At 32.9% G+C, this 27,234-nt stretch overlaps 2 protein-coding genes across 2 annotated transcripts in view; one reads left to right on the top strand and one right to left on the bottom strand.

Annotated features, from left to right (window-relative positions):
* Positions 1-553: 553 nt before the first annotated feature.
* Positions 554-5,929, bottom strand: LOC128164130 (uncharacterized). The gene is made up of 5 exons (XM_052827875.1): positions 5,659-5,929; positions 4,439-4,547; positions 2,427-2,546; positions 2,065-2,143; positions 554-1,670 (listed from the first exon to the last, which is right to left on the bottom strand). Exons 1-5 carry the CDS (start codon positions 5,859-5,861, stop codon positions 1,579-1,581), a joined length of 603 nt encoding a protein of 200 aa, XP_052683835.1. The 5' UTR covers positions 5,862-5,929; the 3' UTR covers positions 554-1,578.
* Positions 5,930-6,942: 1,013 nt separating this feature from the next.
* LOC128163821 (uncharacterized) overlaps positions 6,943-27,234 on the top strand; it is a 28,663-nt gene continuing 8,371 nt past the window's right edge. Inside the window, exons 1-17 of the mRNA XM_052827488.1 lie at positions 6,943-7,418; positions 7,588-7,694; positions 7,968-8,095; positions 8,295-8,428; positions 8,866-8,963; positions 11,238-11,370; positions 14,640-14,810; positions 15,088-15,297; positions 19,559-19,773; positions 20,636-20,739; positions 21,199-21,344; positions 21,933-22,032; positions 22,376-22,482; positions 23,902-23,999; positions 24,753-24,898; positions 25,275-25,439; positions 25,724-25,857. Of these exons, the coding sequence (XP_052683448.1) occupies positions 7,057-7,418; positions 7,588-7,694; positions 7,968-8,095; positions 8,295-8,428; positions 8,866-8,963; positions 11,238-11,370; positions 14,640-14,810; positions 15,088-15,297; positions 19,559-19,773; positions 20,636-20,739; positions 21,199-21,344; positions 21,933-22,032; positions 22,376-22,482; positions 23,902-23,999; positions 24,753-24,898; positions 25,275-25,439; positions 25,724-25,857 (2,558 nt within the window). The 5' untranslated portion in view covers positions 6,943-7,056. The remainder of the gene's footprint in view (positions 7,419-7,587; positions 7,695-7,967; positions 8,096-8,294; positions 8,429-8,865; positions 8,964-11,237; positions 11,371-14,639; positions 14,811-15,087; positions 15,298-19,558; positions 19,774-20,635; positions 20,740-21,198; positions 21,345-21,932; positions 22,033-22,375; positions 22,483-23,901; positions 24,000-24,752; positions 24,899-25,274; positions 25,440-25,723; positions 25,858-27,234) is intronic.

Below are 27,234 nucleotides of genomic sequence, written 5' to 3'. Positions count from 1 at the left end.
TGACAATGGTTTTCTCGGGGTGTCAATTTCAACTGTTACCCTCCCAAACAGGCACTATTTATATATTATGATCAGTATTCTGTAATATCAGCTTGGTAGCACCATCATCCATTTGCAAAAAAACAAGCATTGAGGTGCTGTAATTAATCTAATATTTACTCCTTATTAATCGATACTGTTAATTGATAAGCTATGCATGCTGTTTTTACACTTAGTACATGTAAATTCAACAAGTAAGGCGTCCTTTAAATTCACTAGGCTGGAGGGGTTGTCGACGAGGTATCAAGTCACGTGTAGCCTAAAAATAGAGAGTTTTTTGGGGGTTTTTTTTTTACATACCAATCTATTATTAAGAAAAAGGGTTACTTAGGAGATACATTTTTATTTCAACATTTTTTTGCTGAATTCGAATTTGGATATGTGCAGATCCAAGGAGAGAGGGGTCCCCCCCCCCTCCCCCCCCAGCAACACAAATTTATACAAAGAATCCTCCACAGAAAAATGTTTGGATCCACACATGAGACTGAACAATATAATAACATTGAACAAAGGAAACATTTTTGAAGAATTTAATACAACAATACCCTTTAAATACAAAAAAATAAGCCAAAAATGGCAACATTATCTTTGAAAATATAAACAAAATTTGAGAAGATTCATATACAATACAAAATATGATAGTCAAGAAAAGGGAACTCTATATTAAGATTATTTGAAATAGAAAAAAAAATAAGCACAGTGTATTTACATAAACCTTATAAAAACTTTAAGAAAATTTATTTTCGCTGTATATATGGTATACTAGTATGAAATTGAAATTTTATACTTCTCCATAGTTAAAGTCTTAATCTGAAATGTGATTGCATTGTGAACTTGATGGACTGGATAAAATTGAATGATTATATGCAAAAAAACTGTGTTATAAATGTATAGGAAAGCTGATTTAGGAGAGTGACAATGAAAATGGAGGAACAATATGTATATAATATGTATGTACATGTACATGTATTTATCATGTATTAATAGATATGAAGACAAATATACATAGTTAATATGCGTCTGAGAACTTCACATCTTTATATATGATAACAGAATTGAGACACAATATCTAGGTCAACAAATGTATTTGAGCATGTATATATATCGATTTCAATGTATCTTACATTTTGAATATACCGGTACACATAATTCACCATAGCATACACAGTAGAAGTTGCGAAAAAATTATTTTGAAAGAACTGTTCATACATTTAGAAGTCAGTTGATTCAAATTTCCAACAATAGGTAACAGTAACTTAATACTAGGTGAACAGATATTTCAGCTGAAAAAAAACCCCATTATAATTATCATGCTAATGTTTTGTAGGCTGATGGAATGTTGACAATTGTCAAGTAAGTACTGAACTGTATGAATAGTGTACAATAGATGTTTTTGTCTAGCATATAAAATTTTAAATAATTATATAACATGTAATGTACATACAATGTACATACAATATACATGTACAGTAATAGTAGTACCAATAGGTACTGTTACAAATAAACACAACACACACAGATGTACTGTCAGTAGTACTATTAGTAGACGGTACAGTTGGCCGAGGAGTACTGCGTACACACACTGTTGCTAGTCTTCTCCGTATATCCTGTGGTTTTGTCCAGGCCTGATCCTAAAATGTAGGAAAAACATTCACTATTCAACCCTCTCTGTATGCATACAACATCTATTACTGTATAATGCATGCAACATCTATTATTGCCTGTACGGTAGATTTCTAATTAAACGCAAGAAATTAAACTTTGCATAAAATCATGAGAAGAAACATCTCATCATCGCTTTTATTTTTCGAGCATAATATGTAAATTAAATAAAACTTTGACAAAAAAATTGGTGATTTTATGATTTGATGCAAAACAATTAAAACACGGAATTAGGTACTCGCATTAAAAAATAAAAGAAGGAAATAAGGAAACTTCAGCTATGATAATGATAATTTTAACCTCATTAGTATATTAATTAGGATTGTATTTGATTTGTTGTACCAGTAACTTTGGAGCACTAACCTGTGACTAAGTTGTGGAGATTGCAGTAGTTTGTGCCGTAGTCAAGCAGGGCGTACCAGGTCTCCGAGGTTGAAAAACCCTAAAAACATTACACATGGAGAATATAAACTTTTTAATTTTACACAGTCAGATAATCTTTATGCAACATAATCATATGGAAATCATCTAACAAATATCGAGCATCAAAAATTCTAACTATATATTGTGGGTTATTTTGATGTGACATAAAACTGATGCATATGTAATGAGTGTTTGAGAAAATCCCAGTTTGTTTCGTATAGCCATGGATGACAAAAACATTTATTTAATAATTAAGTGTACTCTAGTGTATAGTCATTGATGACAAATCATATAGTACTTACGTGGACATTGCAACTGCTAGCCGAACTTGAAGGTCCAAAGGTGAAGGTCAGATCATCTTTGTAATGTTTCACTGGGGTCTCGTGTATTGCTCTCAGCTCGTTCCCTGACTCACTCACAAACTGTTAAAGAAAATATATCAGATTTACAACATGTGATACAAAATTGAGAAACATTTCATATGTTTTATACATGTAGATGCATATGTAATCATTATATTTGGAGGGGGTTTTAAATCATCATTTCCTTCCTGTTGTTTTCAATTAGTATTGTGTATAGCCTCCACTTACTTGACATCAAACATGTAGACATTCTTGACAAGATCAATTTCATAAACTACATTACAATTTTTGTCTTAACTTATTACAATTAAAATATCTAGAAAATGCCATTATTACGGTAGAATTAGACTTTATGGCAGTAGAGTATTTTTGAAGTATTCATTTTGCAATTTTAGTGATTATTCTATGAGACTGAAAGGTTTGATCAGGACTTTGTCACAATTTTTTGTGACAATTGCAGCCTTGAAAAGACATTTTCAAATTCATTTGTGGCATGTAAAACACCTGGAAAATTTTAACTTTTAATCAATGACATGTTTTTTTTCGTTGACCCATTTAGTTAAGTTAGATTCTTCTCCACAGCATTAAGGCACAGAAAGGTCAATGATTTCCTTGGTACTGCTAAGTGGATGATTCATTGGCTACCCCTGAATGGGACATCAGTCCATCACAAGTTGACCCCCAAGCATAAGCCGATATCCAACTGCAGCTTGGTAGACTAAGACAATGTCTATAAGGACACAACACATAACATCAAGTGACCACAGGAGGACTTGAACCAGTACCTTTAAGTTACTGGCCTAACACCTATAACCACTGAACCAATTGCTCCATATTGGCTTATTCACTCTGTTAAAACTACTAGGAAAACAATACGAGGGTTGTTCGGAAATTATTGAGACAAATCGATTATTTTCTTTTCTAAGTGACGAATTTTGGTGAAAATTGGCATAGACATTGACGAAACACCAACAAATAATAAAACAGAGTAATATTAAAAGAATATTTAATATTTTGTTTACGACAGTAGATAAACAAGTCGGTGGTCGGGGTACCCGGCGCAGCCATGAATTTGGAGATTAAACAACTTAAACATCTACTTTATAAGTGTCCGTAGAATTACAGTTAATGATAAAAGAAATCAAATTAAATATGTTCATTTTGCTATTCTTTGCGACTAACTGTTGATTAAGTTTCACTGATGTTCGAGTTGAAATACGGATATGGTACACATATATTTACCAAACAATAAAAATCTGACAACGACTTTACATTGAATTTTGACGTCACGGCGGCGCAACGAAAACCATTAAACTGGTGGAAATCTCAGAAGAAGACCTTTTAAAGCCACGCAATTGCGTAAAAAACTATACGATGACAAGACAAAGTATAGAACTTCAGTTCATCATATTTTTTTCACTGATTGTTTAACTAGAGTTAGGCCAAAGGGATTAATTAACAACTTTTGACACACTAACTGTTGTCAACAGTTCTAAAATATGTAAAAAAAAATGACTGCAGGAGACATTCACAGTAATTAGACTTTCGGGTAAAAATAACTCGATTTTTTCTCTAAAAAAAAACAAGAATGAGAGAAAATGTAAATGATGACATCTTGAAATTAAAACAAAAGATGAGAAATAAAGAATAATTCTTATTTCAGTTCATTTGTAAGGTGTTTAAAACACGGGAGCAATAAGAAGCGTTAAAATGACGTTGCGAAAAGTTTGCGGTTGCGCCGGGTTACAGGACGAAGGCACGTTGGTCAGCTTACTAGGAATGATTTATTCATGCCATGAACAAGAAATTTTTCACATCGATAAACTCTATCCTGATTTACGTTTTGGTAAAATTTCAAGAGTTTATCTTTTTTACTTAAAGAATAAGAGAAAATGTCTCAATAATTTCCGAACAACCCTCGTATAGCTCTGCAAGGGATTAGTGATACAAACCTTGTACAAGCATTTCTCCCCTCCATTTTTACAGTTGTCTGCAGTAGTCCAAGCACTGATTTGATTCTTCAGTTTAGACTTCACACTGTCACAAGAAACTCCAAAAGTCCTACAAATATGAATCAAAGCAAGTTGAGTATCTAGTACAATATACAAAGATAATATGTCATGTATATCAATCAGAATAGAATCATAGATGAACACATGTTTCAATAAGTAATTAAGCTTTGGTCAACAGAGAACAAGCATAGGTTTTTAAAAAATAACTAAGAAATTTGGTTTGTTGAACATGTGGAATGATTTAATTTTTATGTCAAAATGGAGTCCGGTCAAGTCGTACACAGACCAACTCGTATACAGGTCAACTCATATACAAAAATTTCCGTATAAACAACCAAAAATCAGCTCGTATACAAAAATTCCTGGTGTGTTTAACCGAAAGTCAACTCGTATACAAAAATTTCATATGCCTATATAATTTATGTCAAATATTAAATATGATAATAAATATAACAAATGCTGCACGCCAGTCATGAGTCAAATATTCTTATAACAGATGATGTATTTTAAAAAATATTATATAATATGTTACAGCAAAAGATGACTTTCATTGTCTAGAACGGTGATTAGTATAGGCTAACGTTAATGACTCAAAAATACCTTGTATACGAGCTGACTTTTGATTTTTTATGCGGAAATGTTTGTATACGAGTTGACCTGTATACGAGTTGGTCTGTGTACGACTTGACTGTAAATCGTCAAAATGAATGAGTAAAATACTAAAATAAGGTCAACTGCCAGAATTACCAAAAATATTCATTTTCATTACTGCATGCTTGCTATGCGGTTAGTTTAGACAAGTCAAGAGACAAGCTTTCAACAGTTTGAGACAATAGTTGGACACTGGTCCATCAAACTAAGTAATCTAAATCATATGTGGCTGTCTTCCAAGACCAATCTTAATTGTCATACTAATAATTAAAAATAAGCAAATATAACAGAATTTGATTGTAATATTCTATCAATCGGCGCTTCCTCTTTTAAATCATTGAAGCTCAAATTTGCCTGTTTATGGCTCGAAGTTTAAAATACACATAAATTTTGAAATAATATCATCGGACTGATTTATAATGCACCTTCAAGTTGCCCTTTAACCTTGTTAAAAAATAATTGCATGCACATCCCAACCACTAGAGAAAAGTACACAAATTAATACAAACCAGTCAATTTTACAGGAGGCATGTAGAGGGCCAGAAACAGCCAGGCCAACTAAAACTCCAACCACAGCCAAGGCCAAAAATCCCGAAATTCCCACCGCCATCTTAAAATACCACGGCTTTCTTGTCCAACACGGGCAGCAAATAGAAGTGTTAGAGCGACGACTTCCTAGGATTTTATATTTATCTGACTGTCCACGCGACATCGGAGATAGATAAGAGGTTGTATAAGTAGCAAGAGTCACGAGATTTCTACTTTCACTTTGATGTACGTCTTGCTTCTAGGTATTAACTGATCTAAAATCCCGACGCATACCGAAATAAGATTATGCAACGAAGATTATGCAAATCATAAGGCGGACTTCGTTTGTCCCATAACGGCGTACCGCCGGTTATATCAGGGAGTATATAACATTATTATTTAAACATGTTAAAATTAAATTATTTATGTATCTGGTTATATAAACAAAAATATAGCATCATATCACGAGCTTTAATATCACAGCTGTTGGTGTAACCAGAGTAACGATGAAACAATAGACCAATCCACACTTTACAAGAGTTATGTCCCTTGGCCTCCATTTTTGGGGAAAACCCCATATATTTCTCACAGTAGCCTTTGTAGTTTAGAGGGTTGTAACTTCGTCATTTGACATCAGAAATCCATTTCCGCTGTGAATTTTGATTGCCCCAAGTTTTGGCAACCCACACATCGAAGGAATAAATTAAATTCCGAGAGATTTCTTCACAGCTAGGGTGCCCAAATATTTGGTTGCATAAAGAAGGGAAAAGTTTTTTTTTTCTTTTGACCTTTGGGTTGACCCCGCAAAGGAGAACAACTTTTGCAGAGTGTGGATTGGACTAATTATAATTTAAGTTTGTATTGGACATATATGTCGATATATAAATGTGGATTAAAGTACATATCTTTCTTTGTCGGCTTTGCTAGAACATCTAACATTTTATAGAATGAGAAAGTAAATGTTAAGAACTGTTAAAAATATTTCACCAAAACTACTACGAAAAAGAGTTTTAAAAGCGTTTTCTGCGCAAAATTACAAAAAAAAATTGTTTTAAAAATCAATACATTCAGTTGATGAGAATGCTAATTCATTAACAATTGTTATCTACATTTTTCATCTCTTTAAACATTACGTAACTGAGATGAAAAAAGTAACGTTAGGTAACATTTGTTAATAAATTAGCAACTTAAGGTTAACTGGCGCATTCGATGTACGTCGGTTTGACAAATGAAGTCCTGCCATATTTCCTACCCGGTTTGTTTTCTACCTGGTCGCAACCTCTCGGGCTTTTTACTGCTCGATTGTGGTGAAAACAAAAAAACCCGAGAAGTTGTAGCGCAGCGACATCTATGGGGTTATATAAATAATAATAGTAAGAATGTCGAAGTCTGCATTGAAAATATCCTTCCTTCTGTGTTTACTCTGCATCTTTGTTGTCACACTAACCGAATCTCAAAAATACAAACCAACATGGGAGAGCATTGATTCTCGTCCGATTCCGGAATGGTACGACGATGCCAAGATTGGAATGTTCATAACATGGGGAGTCTATTCCGTCCCATCTATGAGCAGTGAATGGTTTTGGTGGTTTTGGAAAGGGCAGCCTCAGTCTTACATTGTGGACTTCATGAAAAAATACTACCCCCCAAAGTGGACGTATGCAGACTTCGCTAAGGATTTCCGAGCCGAGTTTTACAACCCAAAAAAATGGAGAGATATCATTGTCTCCTCAGGAGCAAAGTAAAATTTAAAATTAGGTTTTTCAGTTTTTTGTTTTTTTTTGGTTTTTTTTTAGGGGGGGGGGGGGGGTAGCTATATAGCTTCATATCTAAGCAGCCTCATTGTTATCTAATTTTTTAAAAATTGCACTAGTACTAATGGTTGCATTAATTTTACAATCTTTAATTAGGTACATAGTATTTACTTCCAAGCACAGTGATGGCTACAGTTTGTATCCAACAAATGTCACCTACCAGTGGAACTCGAGGGACGTGGGCGCAAAGAGAGATCTTATCGGTAAGTATATATATTCAAAGCTTAATTGTTATCTCAAACTCAAATGTACAGAGAAAAAAACTTCGTGCATGGTTAAAGATTGGACATGTACCATGTAACTTTATTAAAAGTTCAAAAATACATAAAGAAAAAAAGATTTGGTTTCCAACTTGGTTCAACATGTACATGATAAACATGTACAAGGTAAATTGGGATATGATACCAAAGTTCTACTCGGGTGAACATGGTTTATAGGAAGTGATTCAGTAGTGAATATATATATTTTCCTCACAGGTGATTTACAGGTTGCGTTGAAGGGGTCTGGGGTCAGATTTGGACTCTATCATGCCATGATAGAATGGTTTAATCCGATATGGCTAGCGGACCAGAGGAATAACTTAACCACTCAACATTATGTCAAGGTCAGTACACCTTTTCTTATTTTGCCTAATGTCTAGATGAATGAAAGGGGCAAAAATAAAATGGGGGCGAATGCATGTATTTCCCTGGACACAGTATATCATTAAGTCACATGAATGACACCATCAAATAAAATGCTATAATAATTATACCCGGTATATATAATACGCACATATATTATTCCTTATTTCTATGATTCAGGACTACATATTTCCTCAACTACGTGAGATTATCAACACCTACAAGCCGGACATGCTATGGAACGATGCTGGGTGGCTGGCTCCTAGCTGGTACTGGAACGCCACTGTGTTCTTGGCCTGGCTCTACAATGAAAGGTATTGTACAGTGTAGTTCCTTGCTTGTGGGTTATTCTTATGGGTTACTCTGACAGGGCTTTAGATTGTCAATAATTGGGGCCATTTAAGGCCCCATTGACCTGTTCCCTATTCAAAAAAGGTACTTCTTTTCCCATTTGAAAGTGTTCATTTTCATAACAGCCATATCTCCTTAAAGTTAAAAAAAATATATATTACATGAACTAGTAGTTCAACTTGACTTGCTATTATTACACCTCTGTATTTAGTTGATAATGAAGAACAGACACAATGTATCATGATGTTAAGTATAATGTTCACTATCCCAAAATTTACCAAATTATAGCAAACACTGCAATTTATATTCCCTCTCAAGTTTGATGACCTATTTGTCTTGGTTGTTTTAATTTTTATATTTGATGACCTACTTACAGTGTATGTTTTCTGTGTGTTTATAGCCCCGTGAAGGACTACATCCTGACCAATGACAGGTGGGGATCCGACTGTTTCTGTAAACACGGCGGGGTTTGGACCTGCTCCGACCGCTTCCATCCTGGTACGTACCAACTAAAACAACAATGCCTATTGCTCATGACTTTTGGATTGGATAAACAAATTTTTCTACTTTGTTTACATGTAACATATCTTGCATACATCACAATATGATGCATATGCAAAAAGTTTGACAATTGAATTTTAATTATTTTATACAAATTAACATCAATTACTTTATTGGATATTTTTTTATGGCTTACGGCCATCTAGTTGCCGGACAATCTTTACGGCAAAGAGTTCAGTTATCTGAACATGCGCGACAAAAAATAGTTCTATTCGAATGTTGCAAAGTTAACTGTTTGTTGTTCATAATAAATATCTTTAAGCAAGATTATACTTTCCATATGTTCTTATCACTTATGTTATTGTAACCAATATGAATTGACTTTATTTAAATAAACTCGAAATATTACGCGAATGAATATTAAATGCAGTGTTTTCCCTAGGCCGTTTTTGCATAGAGGTATAGGCCCCCGCCATGCATCACACAGTGCCGCCATGCTTTCCGCTATGCATACTTGCATGTATTATAAGCAAAAAATCTTTTCCCAATTATTTCAGATCCTAACAGTGATAGGTAAATGTAAAGTTGCCGTTATTTCGTTCAATCTTCTTAAAAACGTTTGCACCCGCAAAGAGCGTCGCTAACTTCGATCGACATTGATCTCAGCAAGGGGGAAAGTGTTTAATGGTTAAAGGACTGAACTTATGATTGAGATATATTGAAACTGGGATTATAAATCGGTAATAAATGCATAAATTGAGGGGCAATTACTACTTGTTTTAATATAATGTGCCTTCTTCGACACCTCCGCCATTATCGAATGTTGGGGATTTTCCAAAATCTAAAAATAGCACAATTTTACTTTGGTTGTGCTATGATTGAACTGTTTATTTGTCGTAAAAATATTGGAAACTTGAGACCAAATGTACTCAAATAAGAAAACAATATACAGGTAGGCTTGATTGCAAGTCATATACGGAAGCGATGTCACATTACTATAACATTGAGACAACGTATAGCATGGTATGCCTCTGAAAATGACTGTGTACACATGTCATGTGAAGAGAGACTGACTGCAAAGTTATAGTGCAGTAATTGATTTTAATTAAATTTGGTGTCGAAACAAGTTTTCTGTAATTGCATAGTTCTGCCTGTTTCTTGCCCCCCCCCCCCCCCCCCTCCAAAAAATTTATCTCTGTACAAAGGGAAAAAATAAAACAGAAGGTGTTAGAACTGCCTTGTATATCTAATAAAATATATTTCTTATAAAAGCTTGTGAAGGTCAGCCTCTTAAAAAAGTAGAAAAAACCCAGGAAAATATTAATAAATAGACATTTATGAAATACAAATAAAATGGAATAATACTTTTTGGTGTAGATTTCACGAGAATTCATTAATTATGGTACATAACATGCAGTACATTTCATCATTTGGTTATATTATTCTTACGCGCAGTGATTTCGTGCTGGCTGTGGCGCTGTTACGTCGCACCGTGCACCAACTCTCGCGCAAGTTCATAGTGCGTAGGAATACAAGGTAAACTGATATTTGAGAGCATGTTGGTTTTAAGTGTTTTTGTGTCCTATATAGTTGAATGAATTTACAGTTAATGTACTTCAGTCGTTGGATATTGGAGTTTGAGTCTGACATCATTATAATTATTTCATGCAGTCTATGATTTTCCTAAACATGGTGGTTTCAACCAATTGATAAAAGAGGCGTCTTGATTTTAATCCTGTCTGTTTCGGTCACTAAGGTTCGACCAATCAACAAATGGGGCATGTTGATATCGGTTATGTTAGTTTCTATAGATCTATAAAATTACATGTAGCTAGTTACTTTCTATAGAGCTATAAATAAACTAAAGTTTCTGTAAGAAATAGAGGGAATCATACTCGATCCATATAAATATAGTCATATCAAACCCGTAAGCCATTATGGCCCTTCAGGCCTTTGATTTTAATTTTAGTTGTATTGTTTAAACTTAGTAATAAACTTAGTAATAGAAATTAGATTATAACAACTGAATCTAATTTCTTTTATGTTACACTCGAACGAATAACTTGGAATAGTTACTTTTGTCTCACAGTGTATAAAAATACAAGTAGTAAAGTTATACATCATGATGTATTGCAACTTGAATTTGATTCAAGGGTGTCAATAAAATTGATGTACATTCAAGCATGTTTGAGATCTAATTTTATCTTTTAAAGACATAATATTGAAGAAGGTTTAAAAAGTTTAGGAGACATTAAAACTTTTTCTTTTTAGGGCATGTTATGCCTCATAAGTGGGTCAATGCTATGACAATCGACAAGGGGTCGTGGGGTTATAGAAGGAATGCTGACCTGAGGGATTTCTACACAATAGAGGAACTACTGGAGGAAGTGATCTACACTATCAGGTACGGGCATCCTTAGCATTCCAGTCTCTGATTGGTTGATCAATTGATCCAACAAAGTAAATCTGATCAAAATACAAATTTCGGACTCCACAACATCTCTATTTCTCTATTTTGTGTCAGTTTGCAAGCAAAAAATTTTTTTGTAGAATTTATAAAGTTCACAACAACAATGCAAAGCACATAGATCTAGAGATCTCACAATGACCTATTGAGGATTATGATCTGTGATGTCAGAACGAAATTTGATTTAACCAATCAGATGGCAAGTTGCGCTTTTCTGTAAGTGATATTGTGATGTTATGGAACATGACCCTGTAAATTGAATCATTGTGAGATCTGTAATGTCAGATTTGAGAATTTGGAATAATTTAAAGATTCTTCTTACAAGAATATTTGAAAAAACAATTACTGTAGATTGGTTATTTTACCTTCTAAACTCTGCAATTCCACCATTTTGTGTCAATTTGCCAGCAAATGAATTTTTGGTGTGATTTGTAAAGTTTACAACTGCCAAAAAAAAAAAAAACCAAATTTTTAACCGGGTTTTCCAACAGAAAAATCCGGTTATTAAAATGGTGAAAATGGCGGGCGGTGGGCAGGCGGGCGGCTGCCAAAAGGATACCCTCATTGTACGGATAACTCCTCCTACAGTTTTCAAGATAGGAAGTTGTTCTTTTCAAGATCAATTGTACATATATCAGAGGTGTGCATATTGCTAGGATTTTGATTTCCGAATATTTATGAAAAAAATACCAGCTTTTGAACTTAGTCATTTTTTGGCAAAATATTGCATATAGGGTACCCTCATTGTACGGATAACTCCTCCTACAGTTTTCAAGATAGGAAGTTGTTCTTTTGCAGATCAATTGAACATATATCAGAGGTGTGCATATTGCTAGGATTTTGATTTCCAATAATTTATCGCAAAAATACTAGATTTTGAACATAGTCATTTTTCTGGCAAAATATTAAATACTGTTAAACGAGAAAATTTAGCGCATACGTATTTTAGCGCAAACGCAAGTGCCAGTACATTAGCGCAATTATATTTTAGCGCATGCATCTTTATTTAAAAAAGAATACAAAAAATTAATGTTGTTGTTTTATAAACGATCATGCCCAAAATTTAGTCCTGTGTTCACTTAAGCACGTGAACACAACGACTTTGATTTCTATCTCGCATGCACGGTAAACTGTCGTTGAGAACAATACACTTACTTTTATGTAAATTGTCAGTAGATATGAAAACCTCATTTATTGGCGATGATGTGTAATTTTTGTTGGTAAACAAATTTGAGTTATCAGACTTTGAATTTAACGTGTCGACTTGGATAACACTAGAAGATTCCCGAAACTAAAAGTGAAATCGAATGCTACCATGAGTTTTGATCACCACGAGAGAATCTTTTTCACAGTAATTTTACATTAAAAAAAACACCTAAAATAGGTTTCGTCTTGTTATCTTTATATCCACTAATCAGAGATCAAAGAAATTATGATCAATCATGTATTGTCAGCGTTAACGATCGCCACGCTAAATCACATTTTCACCTCAAGGCGCTAAATGGAAGTGTCATGGGGAGAAGCCCAATTTTCAAGGTACTAATGAGAGATATTAAAATGCAATTAAAACTGAATTAATTAATCCATGTTTAGGCACTGATACCCGATAACCCATACCGTTTACCTGTGTAATTGTTTAAAGAAATGGACTGATGTTATCGTTTTGCAACTTGAAAAAATCTAATACATATGGAAAATCATTGGCGCACTATTAATTTTAGCGCTCAGAGGCAGTTGCGCCAAAGGCGCTAAAATTTGTAGTACGCCATATTTTCTCGTTTTACAGTATAGGGCACCCTCATTGTACGGATAACTCCTCCTACAGTTTTCAAGATAGGAAATTGTTCTTTTGCAGATCAATTGTACATATATCAGAGGTGTGCATATTGCTAGGATTTTAATTTCTGATAATTTATGAAAAAAATACCAGCTTTTGAACTTAGTCATTTTTTGGCAAAATATTGCATATAGGGTACCCTCATTGTACGGATAACTCCTCCTACAGTTTTCAAGATAGGAAATTGTTCTTTTGCAGATCAATTGAACATATATCAGAGGTGTGCATATTGCTAGGATTTGATTTCTGATAATTTATGAAAAAAATACTAGCTTTTGAACTTAGTCATTTTTGGCAAAATATTGCATATAGGGCACCCTCATTGTATAGATAACTCCTCCTACAGTTTTCAAGATAAGAAGTTGTTCTTTTGCAGATCAATTGTACATATATTAGAGGTGTGCATATTGCTAGGATTTTGATTTCTGATAATTTATGAAAAAAATACCAGCTTTTGAACTTAGTCATTTTTTGGCAAAATATTGCATATAGGGTACTCCATTTCACTGGATAGAGGTTGACATGGATTATGGATACAGTTCACATACCGGTAAAAGAAAACCTGGTTTGCTGTCACATTGACAGCTTTTCACTTGTTAAAACCTGTGATGGTTGCTTTCAGCAAATTTCATGCGAATAGAAATTTCTTTTGTTTTTCAAGGAATCTGCAGTAAAGAACTATATATGACATTAGTCAAATTTGGCCCCCATAATTCGCTATTTTTAAAATGATTCAGGTACATTAATTTGTTGTGTTATTTTATAAAAGAGTTGACATAAAATATGTTTTTCACCTATTTATTTGATTTATATGCACTCACTGGCAGTATATGACGTCAGAAGTGACGCTATTTTTATGATTCAATCAAAATCAGTCCAAAAAGGACATTTTTCTTATCTTTTTTTGAATGGGAAATATAGAGCGACTCTTTGAACAAGAACAGACTTTTTTACACTTATACTTATTGGTGAGATACATCTTTGGTGAAAATATTTTGTTTGTTCAAGCAGTCGCTCAATGTTTCCTTAAGGAAAAACTGCTTCAAAACTGCTAAAAATGAGAAAATGGCGGGAAAAGGTTAACTTTATGATGTCATATTTTTAAATTGTGGGCACTAAAGTCAAAATGAAAATTATGAAAAAACTTCAAATGTATATTTGTACAAATAAAACAATGAATTACAGTAAAATGAAAATGTTCATTTAAGGAGGCCATTTTAGACTCAAACCATATATAGTCCTTTAAAAACAAGATGAGAAATTTACCTCCTCGTTACCTCACCTAACCTCTTCGTGCCCGCTGGCACATAAGGCCCGAAAGATGAGAAATTTAATAGATTTTATTCTACTCAATTGCGTTTGTGAACAGTTTTGGTGGAAACATTTTGATCAATGTTGGACCCACTTCTTGGGGGACCCTGGCCCCGATCTACGAGGAGAGGTTCGGACAGTTGGGTTCCTGGCTGAAGGTGAACGGAGAGGCCATTTATAAGACCACACCATGGATCTACCAGAATGACACCTTGTCTAACCGGGTCTGGTAGGTTATATAAACAGAAAATGATGGAAAATTACGAGAGAGAGAGAGAGAGAGAGAGAGAGAGAGAGAGAGAGAGAGAGTAGTATATTTTCTATTGAAATTTACATAATTAAAAGTATAAAACTATAAAAAATAGAAGAGAGATTTTAGAATCAGCAAGAGCAGTTTCTCCTGAATTTACACAGATATTACTGAATTCCTTTATTATAAATTCATTTAATTGGAAATCTACAGTATTGAATATTCTTTTGTGTGAATGTTTTTATTTTCTTTTAAGGTACACAGCATCAAAGAAGGACAAGAGCACCATCTACTCCCTGCTCCTGGACTGGCCAGTTGATAACGAGGTTACGCTGGGAGCTCTCAAGGATATTCCCGTCTCCAACGTGACCTTGTTGGGATCCGAAGCCATGATGAAATTTTCTCAGGAATCCGCGGGACTAAAGGTTGTTTTTCCATACCTCAACATCCGACAAATGCCCTGCCTGTGGGCTTGGAGCTTGAAAATTAGTCTTCAGTAATGAACCAAGGCTGCACTGAAATTACAGTATATGCTGTAATTTTCGCGATAATTTATTTTTCACTTTTTCAGCAGTCACTTCTAAATTGCAAAAATATTCATGACACAGAATCCTGTTTTGATTGATATGAGAAGCTTTTTAAATTGCAAAAAATGACTGTGGCATGGGGGATAAAGTACACATTTTCCCCAATGTTTGCAAATATTTTGACAAATGAAAATAATTGTGTATATACAATATGAGGAGAGGAGGGGGGAGTTAGGTTCGATTAATAGATATGGATACATTATTGATATTTGAATAAGCTTCTATTAGAAAATTTTATTGAACTGCAATAATGGGTTTATTTGCGTTTAGTGATTTGTTAAGAGTTTGTTCGCTAATATTTGTGTAGGTTTAAAGATACTAATTTTATATGCCAATACATGAACAGACCTTTTTTCAAATAGTGAATATGGAATGATTATTTACTAAAAATATCTTACTAAAACATGCATTGCCCCTAAAATTTAATGTAAAAATTCAAGGTGCAATTAAATGGACAAATATCAAAATTTTGAAAATTCTTTTGGTGGAGTATTTTTATTTGACAACAACTTTAAAATGATATACTCATTAAGAATATCAACCATTCATTAATCAGGTATAAATTGTGGTCATTATTCCTTGAATACCTTAACAACATTATATTTTTGATATATTGTTTTGTTTAGAAGAAATCAATTTTATGCAATATGGAGAAATGCTCATGACAGTTTTTGTATCAATATTTTACAAGATTATAAGATGTTGGTTTACGCAAACGACATTCGATGTGTACGTAATGTACAAGTTACATGTATGTGTATTGATGTATACTGTGAATTCCTTATATTACGCGAGTACTTAATTCCGCGATCCCACTGTTTTGTATCAAATCGCGAGAAAATAAAATCGCTAATGTGGAACATTTATCCATATTTCATATAGTTATCAACTCTCAGAAAATAATTGCGAGGTTTTAAAATCCACGAGGGATGCTTTTCGTGCTTTTACGCAGATATAAGTTCCTCACGTTTAATCAGGAATTTACAGTATAAAGAAAATAAACGAATGCTGTTCATGTTATTATAAATAATATTTAGTCGGTTTTATATGCATGTTTTATATGCATGTACTCGAATTATCTAATTCTAGATGTATCTAATTTGACCGGCAATATGATTTCATTTATATCGTATAACAAAACTTGCCTATGTCACAATACAATGTGAGTGCAAAATGTATTAATCCTCATGATGTTACATGTAAATTTTATACAAATTAAAATCATTTTAATTTTTAAAAAATAGTAGACCTTTTTTTCTGATTTTAGTTGTAAGAAATAAAATTATAAGAAATAAATTCAATTTAAAAATTTCAACCTATTTTATACCAGTTTATGTAGCGTGAACTACCCCAAGTTATGTTACATCATAAGTAGCATTGGTACATGTAGAAATTTTAATTCCTTAAATGTTTTCAAATTACCTGTAGTTGAATAATATTGTAAACAATTTACGCAATTTTGTTCATTTTATTTTTACAAGAAAGTTATGATTTTGATTACACATTCCTTGATAGTGAAACACCATTGCATAATGAGATTTTGAAGTTTTTTCTTATACTTGAGTGCTTTTTTAAAAATTTTTTTATATGAATAATAACTGTTGTGCTGTTTGTATATTTATTACTAAGTCTATAAAAAGTTTGTCATATGTATTTACGTTGTCAAAAAGATCTATAATTTTTTTCTTTTCTACTATATTTTTGTATTAATTTTTTATTTTTTTTTTCAATAAATATATCTATGAAATTTGATTTGTCTCTTTCTGAAAGGAGGGAAGGTTGAAATTGATGGTAGAATTATGATTGATTATATTTATTTGTCTATAAGAGAGGGAAAGGGAGAGAGAGAGACAGAGAGAGAGAAAGAGAGAAATTGTTGACTCATGAATCACAGGAACTGCAATCAAGTTGATATATAAAAACACTTTTATGTCTGTACCATTTCTTTTCATAAGCATACACATAATTATATGAAGCTCCATTTACTGTAAATAGTTTGACAACCAACTGTTCACGAATAACTGCCAGCTCCTTAATGCTTCAGTCATTCTAAAAATAACTTATCGAATCATATGCATTCCTGATTATGTGTAAATGTATGCGCACGTCCATTGGCTTTAAAAGCAGTGATATTGTTCATTCAACTAGCTATAGATTGCTTTATTTCATTTGGGTTATGGAGACAAACCATAAAACTGTCCAACATCTATAAGTACATGTATGTTTCAGATCTAAAATGATACAGATGCATTATTCATGAACTAAACATGCTTCAAACGGGCAACATTTTTAAAGTGGAGCGCAAGTTTGATTATACCGGTATACTTATTTTTCATGCAGAAAAATCTGTACATAATAAAAAGGGTCCCTGATTTATTTATTTAATTTTAGACGAATTCTTATTATAAATTTTTTGTTAACGTGTGCAATAATGAAATAACATTTTTTGCTGATTACATAAATAAATCAACCAAATAATAATGAATAATGTTAAATTTACACTGAATTTTTTTTTTAGAAATAGTGATTCATTATATCTTGATTGATTGATGTCTTTGCATAGAATAAAGAGAATGTTATTCCGGTTGTGTTGGTAAGTTTTTAAATAGGTCAATGATTGTTCCCATTTTTTGAGTTTCCAGACTTGCATAATGTGAAAAAAAACCCAAACAGGAATTAATCAAAGCTTGATTGATTGAGAGAGAGAGAGAGAGAGAGAGAGAGAGAGATGAGAGAGAGAGAGATGCAAAGAGAGAATGGAGATTATTGAGAGAGAGAGAGAGAGAGAGAGAGAGGGGGGGGGGGGTTAAGTATGATTGTGTGTTAATTGTCAAACAATCTGTTGACAAAATTCCAGCAGGATAAACTCTTTACCCAAATTTAAGCTGAGAGTGTAGAAGATAGATGAAATGCAAAACCCACTTAACCTCCCTCCTCCCCCCCCCCCCCCCAGTGATTAAGCAAAATCGAAAGATACATCTATTAAATAAATCGTCAAGGTTTTTCCGTTCATTTGAATGTGTGATTGATGGGCGGGATTTTAATTTTCTGTTTACTTGAAGTACATGTTAACTATTTATTGACTTTTTTTTTTTTAAAAGTACACTGTTCGTTATATTTCATATAAAATTATTTTTATAGCCTTTTCGTAAATTTAATAACTCATACTATGTTGAATTTGCGTTTTCATTTTCATTTTTAAAAATGACGATTATGTCTAGCTCAATTCATTGAGAAATTGAAATAAATTCACATAAAAATTTTAAGCACGTTTCCATGACAAATATAAAAAAACTGATAAATTTATGATTTTTAAACTTACACTCACTGTAGTTCATAAGCCATGAAAAAATTTTAATGATAAAACTCCAAAAACTTTCTAAAATAATTAATGCATGCATGTTTCAATTCATATTGAAATAAATTATACTCTTGAGTTTTTTTATAATTTGGAAGTAAAATGCTAAACTTTGGTATAATTAGAAAATAATTATATATTTTGGATGGCTGATGCCTTTTTGTGTTACCTATCTAAGATATACACTTCCAGATAGAAATAAATTTGATTATGATTGCGATTCTTGATTGATGTACGCAGATAATCAGTGAATATGGTGATTCATCAACCCCTTTCATTTTTTTGGTTTTAATACGTAACCATTTTAAACGATGCATTTATTTATTTTAACATTTCAAAAACTTGTTATACAACAAAAGTTGTTGTCATATAAAGCATAATTAATTTGTTTAGTAAAAATTTTTTTTTCTGATTATCAATTGTAAACTTTTTGAATACTTATTAAAATAGTGCATATATTTTTATTCCAAACACATAACTTGGTTTTTCAACTTGTCCATATATCAATCTTTGCCTAAAGCATTTGGAAATTTTCATTGCTTAAAAGAAAAATCCCAACATTGTAATTGACCCTGAATGCAATATTTTTTTTACATTATTCCTCAAATATGTTTACATGTGATAGTAGCAGAGATTAACAGCGAACATTTTCTAAGTCTCAAATTTTTTTTTCAAATTAAACTTTTCCCAATCAACTAACGTTTAATGTTTTAAAAATTAAAAAAAATGTGTTGGCGCGTGCACGTGCTTGTTTTGTATCTTTCCTGGATTTTTTGTGGAACTCTATGCAACGTTGTGAGACGGTCGCCATCTTGTTCTGGAAATGTGTGTGAATTCGAATGGACAATAGACTACAAGTTCACCATGATGTGGTACAATAAGACTAATTCCGAAGAGCCGGAGTGTCAGCCAATTGTCCAGGACTCTACAGGGTTTGTCAAAAGAAGGTCCACAACGAAGGATTGTAAGGAAACACACACGGTAGTCACACTATCAGGTTCATATCATTTCTACTTTAGAACCATTTTAACAAGAGCTTGGACTTTGGGTAGTTGTGTTAAAGGGCAATGTGACGTTCTCCTATTTGTTTCATTGTCAGCCACTCAGCCATGGCTCTTTGAAATCAACAAGATATATTTCTGGCTTTTTGAGCTAAGACTACGCAATGGATGCATATTACGCTTTAAACCCGCGACATTTTAGACTTGTTTTGACGCAAGAAAAAAATATATTTACATCCTACTGAAAGTCCTAGGTGTTGTTAAAATGGCTCTAAATGATTTCGTGTTTTTCAATTACGTATTTAGATTTTTTTTTTATAAACCCATACTTTTTTATGCTAATTTTATTAACATACATACATGCGTTCTGGTAAATCCAATATGTTTTTAACGTATCGATATCCTCATTTAAAAATTCAATTTCTTTTCTTTTCATATGCGCATGCATCGTTGATGATTTTTGGAAATATTACTAATGGCATACTATTTTCATTTGTAAAAAGGAGACGATAAGGAATTCAAAATGTGAAATTCAAGCTTGATGTATTTCATTAAAAAAATGAACACATTGCGCTTTATAACGTACAAAAAAAATTGCGTCATAATTTTAGTAGAAAGCGTGGGGGTTTTTCCCCCTGAAACACCGGTTTCCCTCGTAATTTTGAACAAACGCTTGAAGGAAAAATATGTTCAACAATTACTGTAATGAACCAGAGCATACCTATGCATTATTAGATACAAATTGAAAACTGACACATTCACGAAATTACGTTCCCACGAATAAGAAAAACCTCATCACACTCCACGAAATTGTCCCCCACGAATTTAAATGATCACTCAATATTTGATATCCCTTAGAATTCAAAGAATTGGTCAGTACAGCCGATGGAGATTATAGAATGGTGTACGCTATAAACGGGCAGATTCCAGGACCCGAGATAGTCGTCACAGAAGGAGATATGGTAAGTACATGTATCACCAAAATAAAATTAAACCAATCACAGGACCCATTTCAATTATGTTTTTGACATTGATTCAAGAATAATAAAAGTATTTATAAACGCATAATTATGGGTGTCCATGATTATTCAATGTTAGTTATCCTGCAAAGAATGACGAATATCGGCGAATTTTATCAAAAGCTTAATAGGATTTTAGAAATGACGAATTCATTTATATGTACCATTTGAAGTTGTGTGATTCACTATTCTTTAGGATAAATAAATTAAGTCATTAAAAGTTACAAATTTATCGATTTATTGAAATGTTTAACTAAATTGATTTTAAACTTTCAGAGCAACGCTGAAAGTATTAATTTTCTTAATAAATTTCAGATTTCTGTTCTTGTTTAAAACCGGTTAAAAATGAAATTGATTCATTGAAACTTTAAGTGCAACCTCTTGAAAGTTTCAATATTGCAGGTTTCTGTTCGTGTGCATAATCGGTTAAAAACGGAGGGGGTGACATTTCATTGGCACGGTATCCTACAGAGAGGGACCCCATGGATGGACGGGGCCTCCATGATATCTCAGTGTCCCATCATGCCTGGGCAGGTGTTCGAATACAGGTATACAATGCTTGTTGTATATATAAAAATACAGGGAAACATTCGCACCCGTTTTATTTTCGCCCCTTTAACTCTAGTTGTCATGAGCAAATTTAAGACTGCATGGCGAATTTCAATGCCTCAGATTATGTTTCAAATAACACAAGTGTGTCTGGGCGAATTAAAAATTGGGCAAAAACTGTTTGCAAGAGTAGAAGGGCGAACATTAAAGGGGCGAAAATAACACTGTATACAGTATTGAAACTATTAGTTAAAATTTGGCACTGCTTTGCTTTATTGCCACTTTTCACATCCATGAGTGAAAAATTGAACTAGAAATTCTAAACCACACATTTTTATGTAATTAAGAAATCATAATGACCTTATAGCTATATAGGCCATATTTTCCCCTCAAATTTAGTTGAAAACGTTGTTAGGGCTTTTATAGACAAAAACAAAGACGTGAGTTTTATAATTTAAGTCGCTAGAAGTCCGAAATACTAGGATATAATCACTTTTTCCTGATATCATAAAATTAATGTTGGATTACAATAATAATATACATGAAAACAAAGGTAAGGATAATTATTTTTGTATTAATTTTTTAAGGTTTATAGCGGAGCCTGTGGGTACACACTGGTACCACGCCCACACAGGTACCATGAGGAACGACGGACTCTCGGGGGCCTTCATAGTGCTCCCAAAACAGGTAAACAATAAAATGTGAAAGATTAATTTCTATTTTCCAACACAGTCATATCCAACATCATAAATAGCAACAACGATATTAACATACAACTATATTTCTTAATGAAAGCTAAATCATATCGTTTTTACCAAAAAAAGCAAAATTTGCATTGTATATAGTTACACAAAGTACCTTGTTACAATATAAAGTTTTGAGACGACAACCAATGCGAATTGATAAATTGATTACATTTTTACAAAACTAAACATTCATTATGATGGTATTTGTTCAATGTTCCAATATTTAATTTTGAAACGTTTTTGTTTTGCCTCCAAACTTTCACAAAAATACCTTTTCCTCACAGCAATCATTCCCTCAGCAGTACCATGGCGAGTTTTTCGCTGTCATACAAGACTGGACCAAGCGGTCAGCTATGGAGACCGCAGAGGCGTACAGGGGCAAGCTGTTTGGGTAACAGTCTTAAATCACAATTAAAGACATACACTGAACGAAACTTAACTTTAAGGATGACGTTTACTCAGAATGTAAAAAAAATCCACTGATGATAATGACAAACCATCTATTGTGTGTTATAGACCTTTGCTTGTATTGTTATATTTCACTTTCAGAAAAGAAGGTCAATGACCTACTTTTTTAGTTAATGGCCATTGAATATTTATTGAAAAAAAATCAAGAAAAATCCCATAAAATTTTACAATATGAATAAGATTTTCTTAATTATAAAAATATTACAAATTATAAAACATTTTGAAAAATAAGATACAGTTTATGAATGGTAATGACACTAAATAAGTACAAAGCATTAAGATTTCAGCAACGATTTTTAAAAATAACCCAGTCCGAATTTCCTCTATCAGTTTTCAAATCCCTACCCATTTTTGATCCAATTTGACAAAAAATGGAATGATGATAATACAAAAACATTTATGGTATTGAACTTCTTATTTTGACCTTATTATGTTGGCATAAAATTTATATGAGGTCAATGATCAAAATTTTGAGATATGATGTCTTTTGTCGTTTTTAAGCATTTTTCAATATTTTTGCAATTCTTGCCATAATATCATTTTAATGAAAAAGAGAGGTAAAACCAACGTAAAATATGCAAAATTACATAGACTAAAATATGAAATCCTAACTTTTAATATTAGAGTGCTGCCAAAATTGTTTTAGCAGAAAACAAAATCTGCAAAAATTTAGTCCAATTTTCCTCTGTTTGGCTAAAAGTCAATTTTTGTTTTAGCTTAATTCCATAATAAAGTAAAAATATTAAATGTTTTGTCAATAATAAATCATTTCATAAATACTTTTAGTGTTAAGAACAAATTTTACTCATCACGTTAATCTTTATAACAATTCGAATTTGAAAACTCAAACCCTGAGTAAACAACACCCTTAAAACAGTGTTCATGATATCCAGCCATTGTCCAGGTATTGAGTCACAACAAGAGGTCAATACCAATACATCCCTCATAACAAATCAAGCAATTCTAAGGACAAGACAAACTAATGTGTTTGTTTCCTATGATTAACATCAATGCATTTTATTTGGTGAACACTTCGAACTTTGCTTCAGTGTATAGTTTGATTGTTTTCCAATCTGGTTTTAGATGTTTGTTATTTTGATATTTGAGGCGCGACCTGATCAGATATTAAAATTAGAGGAGTGGGGGGTAAAGGGTTAATCAATTTTTAATTTTTACATTGATTTGAATAATGACGACTTTATTGACCATTTAAATTTTTGTGAAAAGATAAACAATATCGTTTGGACACATTAATTAATCTATTTGATATTGCACTTAATGTTCTAAATTTTAAACTATTTTTCATTTATGCCAGTGTGTATGTTTAAATTCTTTTTAAAAGGCTGGAAGACTACGCTGGAGCCTGCAAACCCGCGCAGTACATGTCAGATGGAGTCGCGAATATTTTCTACCTTAATGTTGGACTAGTGAACGGCAGAGGTATGGTTAAGTATCAATACTTTGATACTGATTACTGCGGAATCATTTTTAGTTGTGGGAGTGAATGTTCTTGGGTAGCCAAAATTTCCCCTGTTCGTAGAAACCTTAATTCGTTGGTAGTGCAATCGGAATAATCTTAATAAATATTAACCAAATGATAGTCTATAGGTTCATGGGAATGTAAATTCGTGCGCAAGGGTTACTCACCAAAGCCACGAACATTAGTCCCCCACGAACTATGATGATTCTACAGTATTAATTATGATAATAGGTATTCTACAGCATTTAAAAAATTAGAAACTATGAATACTGGGCAATAACACATATAAAATCTAAAAAATAATTATCAACAAAATTATTAGAATTATTTCTTTTCTTAATTTTAATGATAATACTACTTGTGATAACACTACGTATCGATTTTGTGCTATACAATCCAATAAATTCAAATGACGTATAAATGGGACGCAAGCGGGTTTGCTTATATTTATTCAAATAATTCATCGTACAACTGCTGAAAGTTGTATTGATATAAGTCTTTGAATATTATGAGGTGATAATCTCGGTCGGGGCGTGATCTAATCTATAATAAATCCCTTCGGGCTTTAACGGATTTGACCACGCCCCGCCAAAAATTATCACCTCATATATAATACTCAAAGAATGATTCCTTATTCCGTAAATAGTTTTTATCAAATTGTGGGTGAAAAATCTTTAATTAAACGTTAAATTGAAATGCGGTCCTATTTCAAGGTAGAAGATACACTGATGAAAACTCTACAAGCAGTGAGAAAGTGTATATTCCCTTGGAGACGTTTACAGTACAACCAATGAGAAACTATCGCTTCAGATTCATCAACGCTGGATTTGCGCACCCGTTTCATATATCCTTTGAAAATGTATTAGAATAGCATAGGCCTATATAAGAATAACATAGGCCTATATACTGTATATCTGGTAATTTTCGCGATAATCTATTTTTCGCTTTTTCTGCGATCTCTTTCAAATAGCAAAATATTGGACTCACAGAAATTATATCCTGTTTTATTTTCTATAAGTCACTTTTAAAGTTGCAAAAACAAAAAAAAATGACTGACGCAAATTAAAAACGCAACATGTTTTCCCCATTTTCGCAAATTTTGTGAAACGCGAAAAAATCCGGATATACAGTATTTCAAAATAATCATATTATTTTGCTGTTTCAAAATTGAATGTACAGTACCTGTATATAAACTAGCCAATTTTGTGCTTTGAAGTAAATATTGTTTCTTGTAGCACAATATATCTGTTGTCGCGTTGGACGGAAGTGACGTCGAGGACCAGAAATGTGACGCTGTTGTTATAAGTCCCGGCGAGAGTGTTGATATCAAACTGACAGCGAATCGTCCTCCAAACAACTACAATATTCTGTTTAAAACGATGCCAATGTATTCATTTCAAGTAAGATTACATAGCTGATAAATTGAAACGTTAAATGTACGTTTGTTTGGGGTTTTAGCTGTCCAAAAAGCGTATTAAAAGAGGCATGAATACATTTTGTTTTTTAATAATTCTGAGTATATAAACGCTTATTGTAAAATTGATCACCATCTTTAGTTTAGAATAAGCTTGCTATTCATAACTGTCAACAAGTGACATAAATGCAAAGAAACTTATATTTAAGAATGTAACTTTAAAAAAAAGCTTAAATAACTTTTTCTTTCAAATTTTATTTTTCTCCGAAGGGGATTTTTCAAAAGCCTCGATTGACACGTGCTGTTTTAAACTACGAAGGGGTCAACCAGCTAATAATCCCCCTTTCAGTACCTAGATTTTGTTCTGTGACCAACCCGTGCCACGTTCTGAACTCATTGTATGGGTAAGTGAATAAAAATCAAATTAATTGACAGGGGAAAAAAGAGGAAGATTGGTTTGAAATATTTGCATGTTTGGGGGTCCAAAAAGTTTGCGCTAGTGATTATGTCCTGTAAACCAACTTTTATTCGCAAACGAGAACATTTCGCGCAGTTCGTGAGAGCCACGTCATCGTGAACTGGTCCTTGTCGTCCGCTTTTTAAAACAACGTAGGTCTGTTTAAGGTGGAATATCACGCCTGGAAAAAAGTCCCTCAAATTAACAATATATTTTTTGATTATGAAAGATATAATGATAAATAAACTACAAATGTCAAATAAGCGAAAAATATGCATTTTAGGGATAAAAAATGAATATCTAAAACAATTATTCCAGTAAGTAACAACAAAAGCCCCTGCGGGACTCAAACTCGGGATGTACGGATCACAAGTCCGATACTTTATCCACTCGGCTATGGAGAAAGTTACATGTTTCAGTCCATAAAATCCTTTTAATAAAACAAAATGTCGTTTCGATCAGCGGTCAGCCCTTTTGTGATGATGTGTTATTCCACCTTAAGGTTTACTCGCGAAAATATGTCATCGCCAAATAATGTCATCGCAAATATAAGTTGGTTTACAGGTTCCTTTTTGTGTTTTTTGTAGTTGTTTTTTTTACTGTCTTATGACGTTTGAAACTTAAAAAAATAAACTGTTGATATAATTTACACCTTTTTAAAAAAAATATTTATTTTCAAACCATAAAACTGAATAAAAATACATGTATGTCAACTATCTATGGTAAGTGGTTCATGTTATGCAGTAGTGTGTAAGGTCAGTCATTGCAAGTTTGTTGAGTGCGTGCTCTCAGTGTAGCATAAGTTTAATATGTACTAGTATATATTGATAGAAAATATTTACAGTTTCCAGTATGTGTCTTTGTCTGTGAAATTATAACATTACAAATGAAATGCGTAAGTGAACGACGTCGTAAACTGTGGAATCATTTTATTTCGTGGCGGCTCAATTTTCGTGCAATTCGTGGGTACCTCTCCACGAATTAATAAATCAAGACAATAAAGTCTTATTAATTTTCCTTTTGGAGGTATACAAGAATAGTACACGAAATTACGTCCCCACGAACCTGTAAAATTTTTGCAATCCACGAAAATTGGTTCCCACGAATTTAAATGATTCCACAGTAGTTCAAAAAATTTCACTAATGACACATAGGACGCACTGTTGGGGCGCAGACGGGGGTTTTCATCACAACACGACATGAAAATAACGTATAAATATCGTAATTATACCTCTGTAAGAAAGAAACCTGGGATATAGCGGAGCCTTTATACGCAGTGCAAAGCACCCAAATGCTGCTATTTTAAAACACGAATTTTCAGGCA

Source organism: Crassostrea angulata, chromosome 9, assembly GCF_025612915.1.
Source record: "Crassostrea angulata isolate pt1a10 chromosome 9, ASM2561291v2, whole genome shotgun sequence".
NCBI lineage: Eukaryota > Metazoa > Mollusca > Bivalvia > Ostreida > Ostreidae > Magallana > Magallana angulata.
The sequence above is the reverse complement of the archived record's forward strand: the minus strand, read 5'-3'. Positions and strand labels throughout refer to the sequence as shown.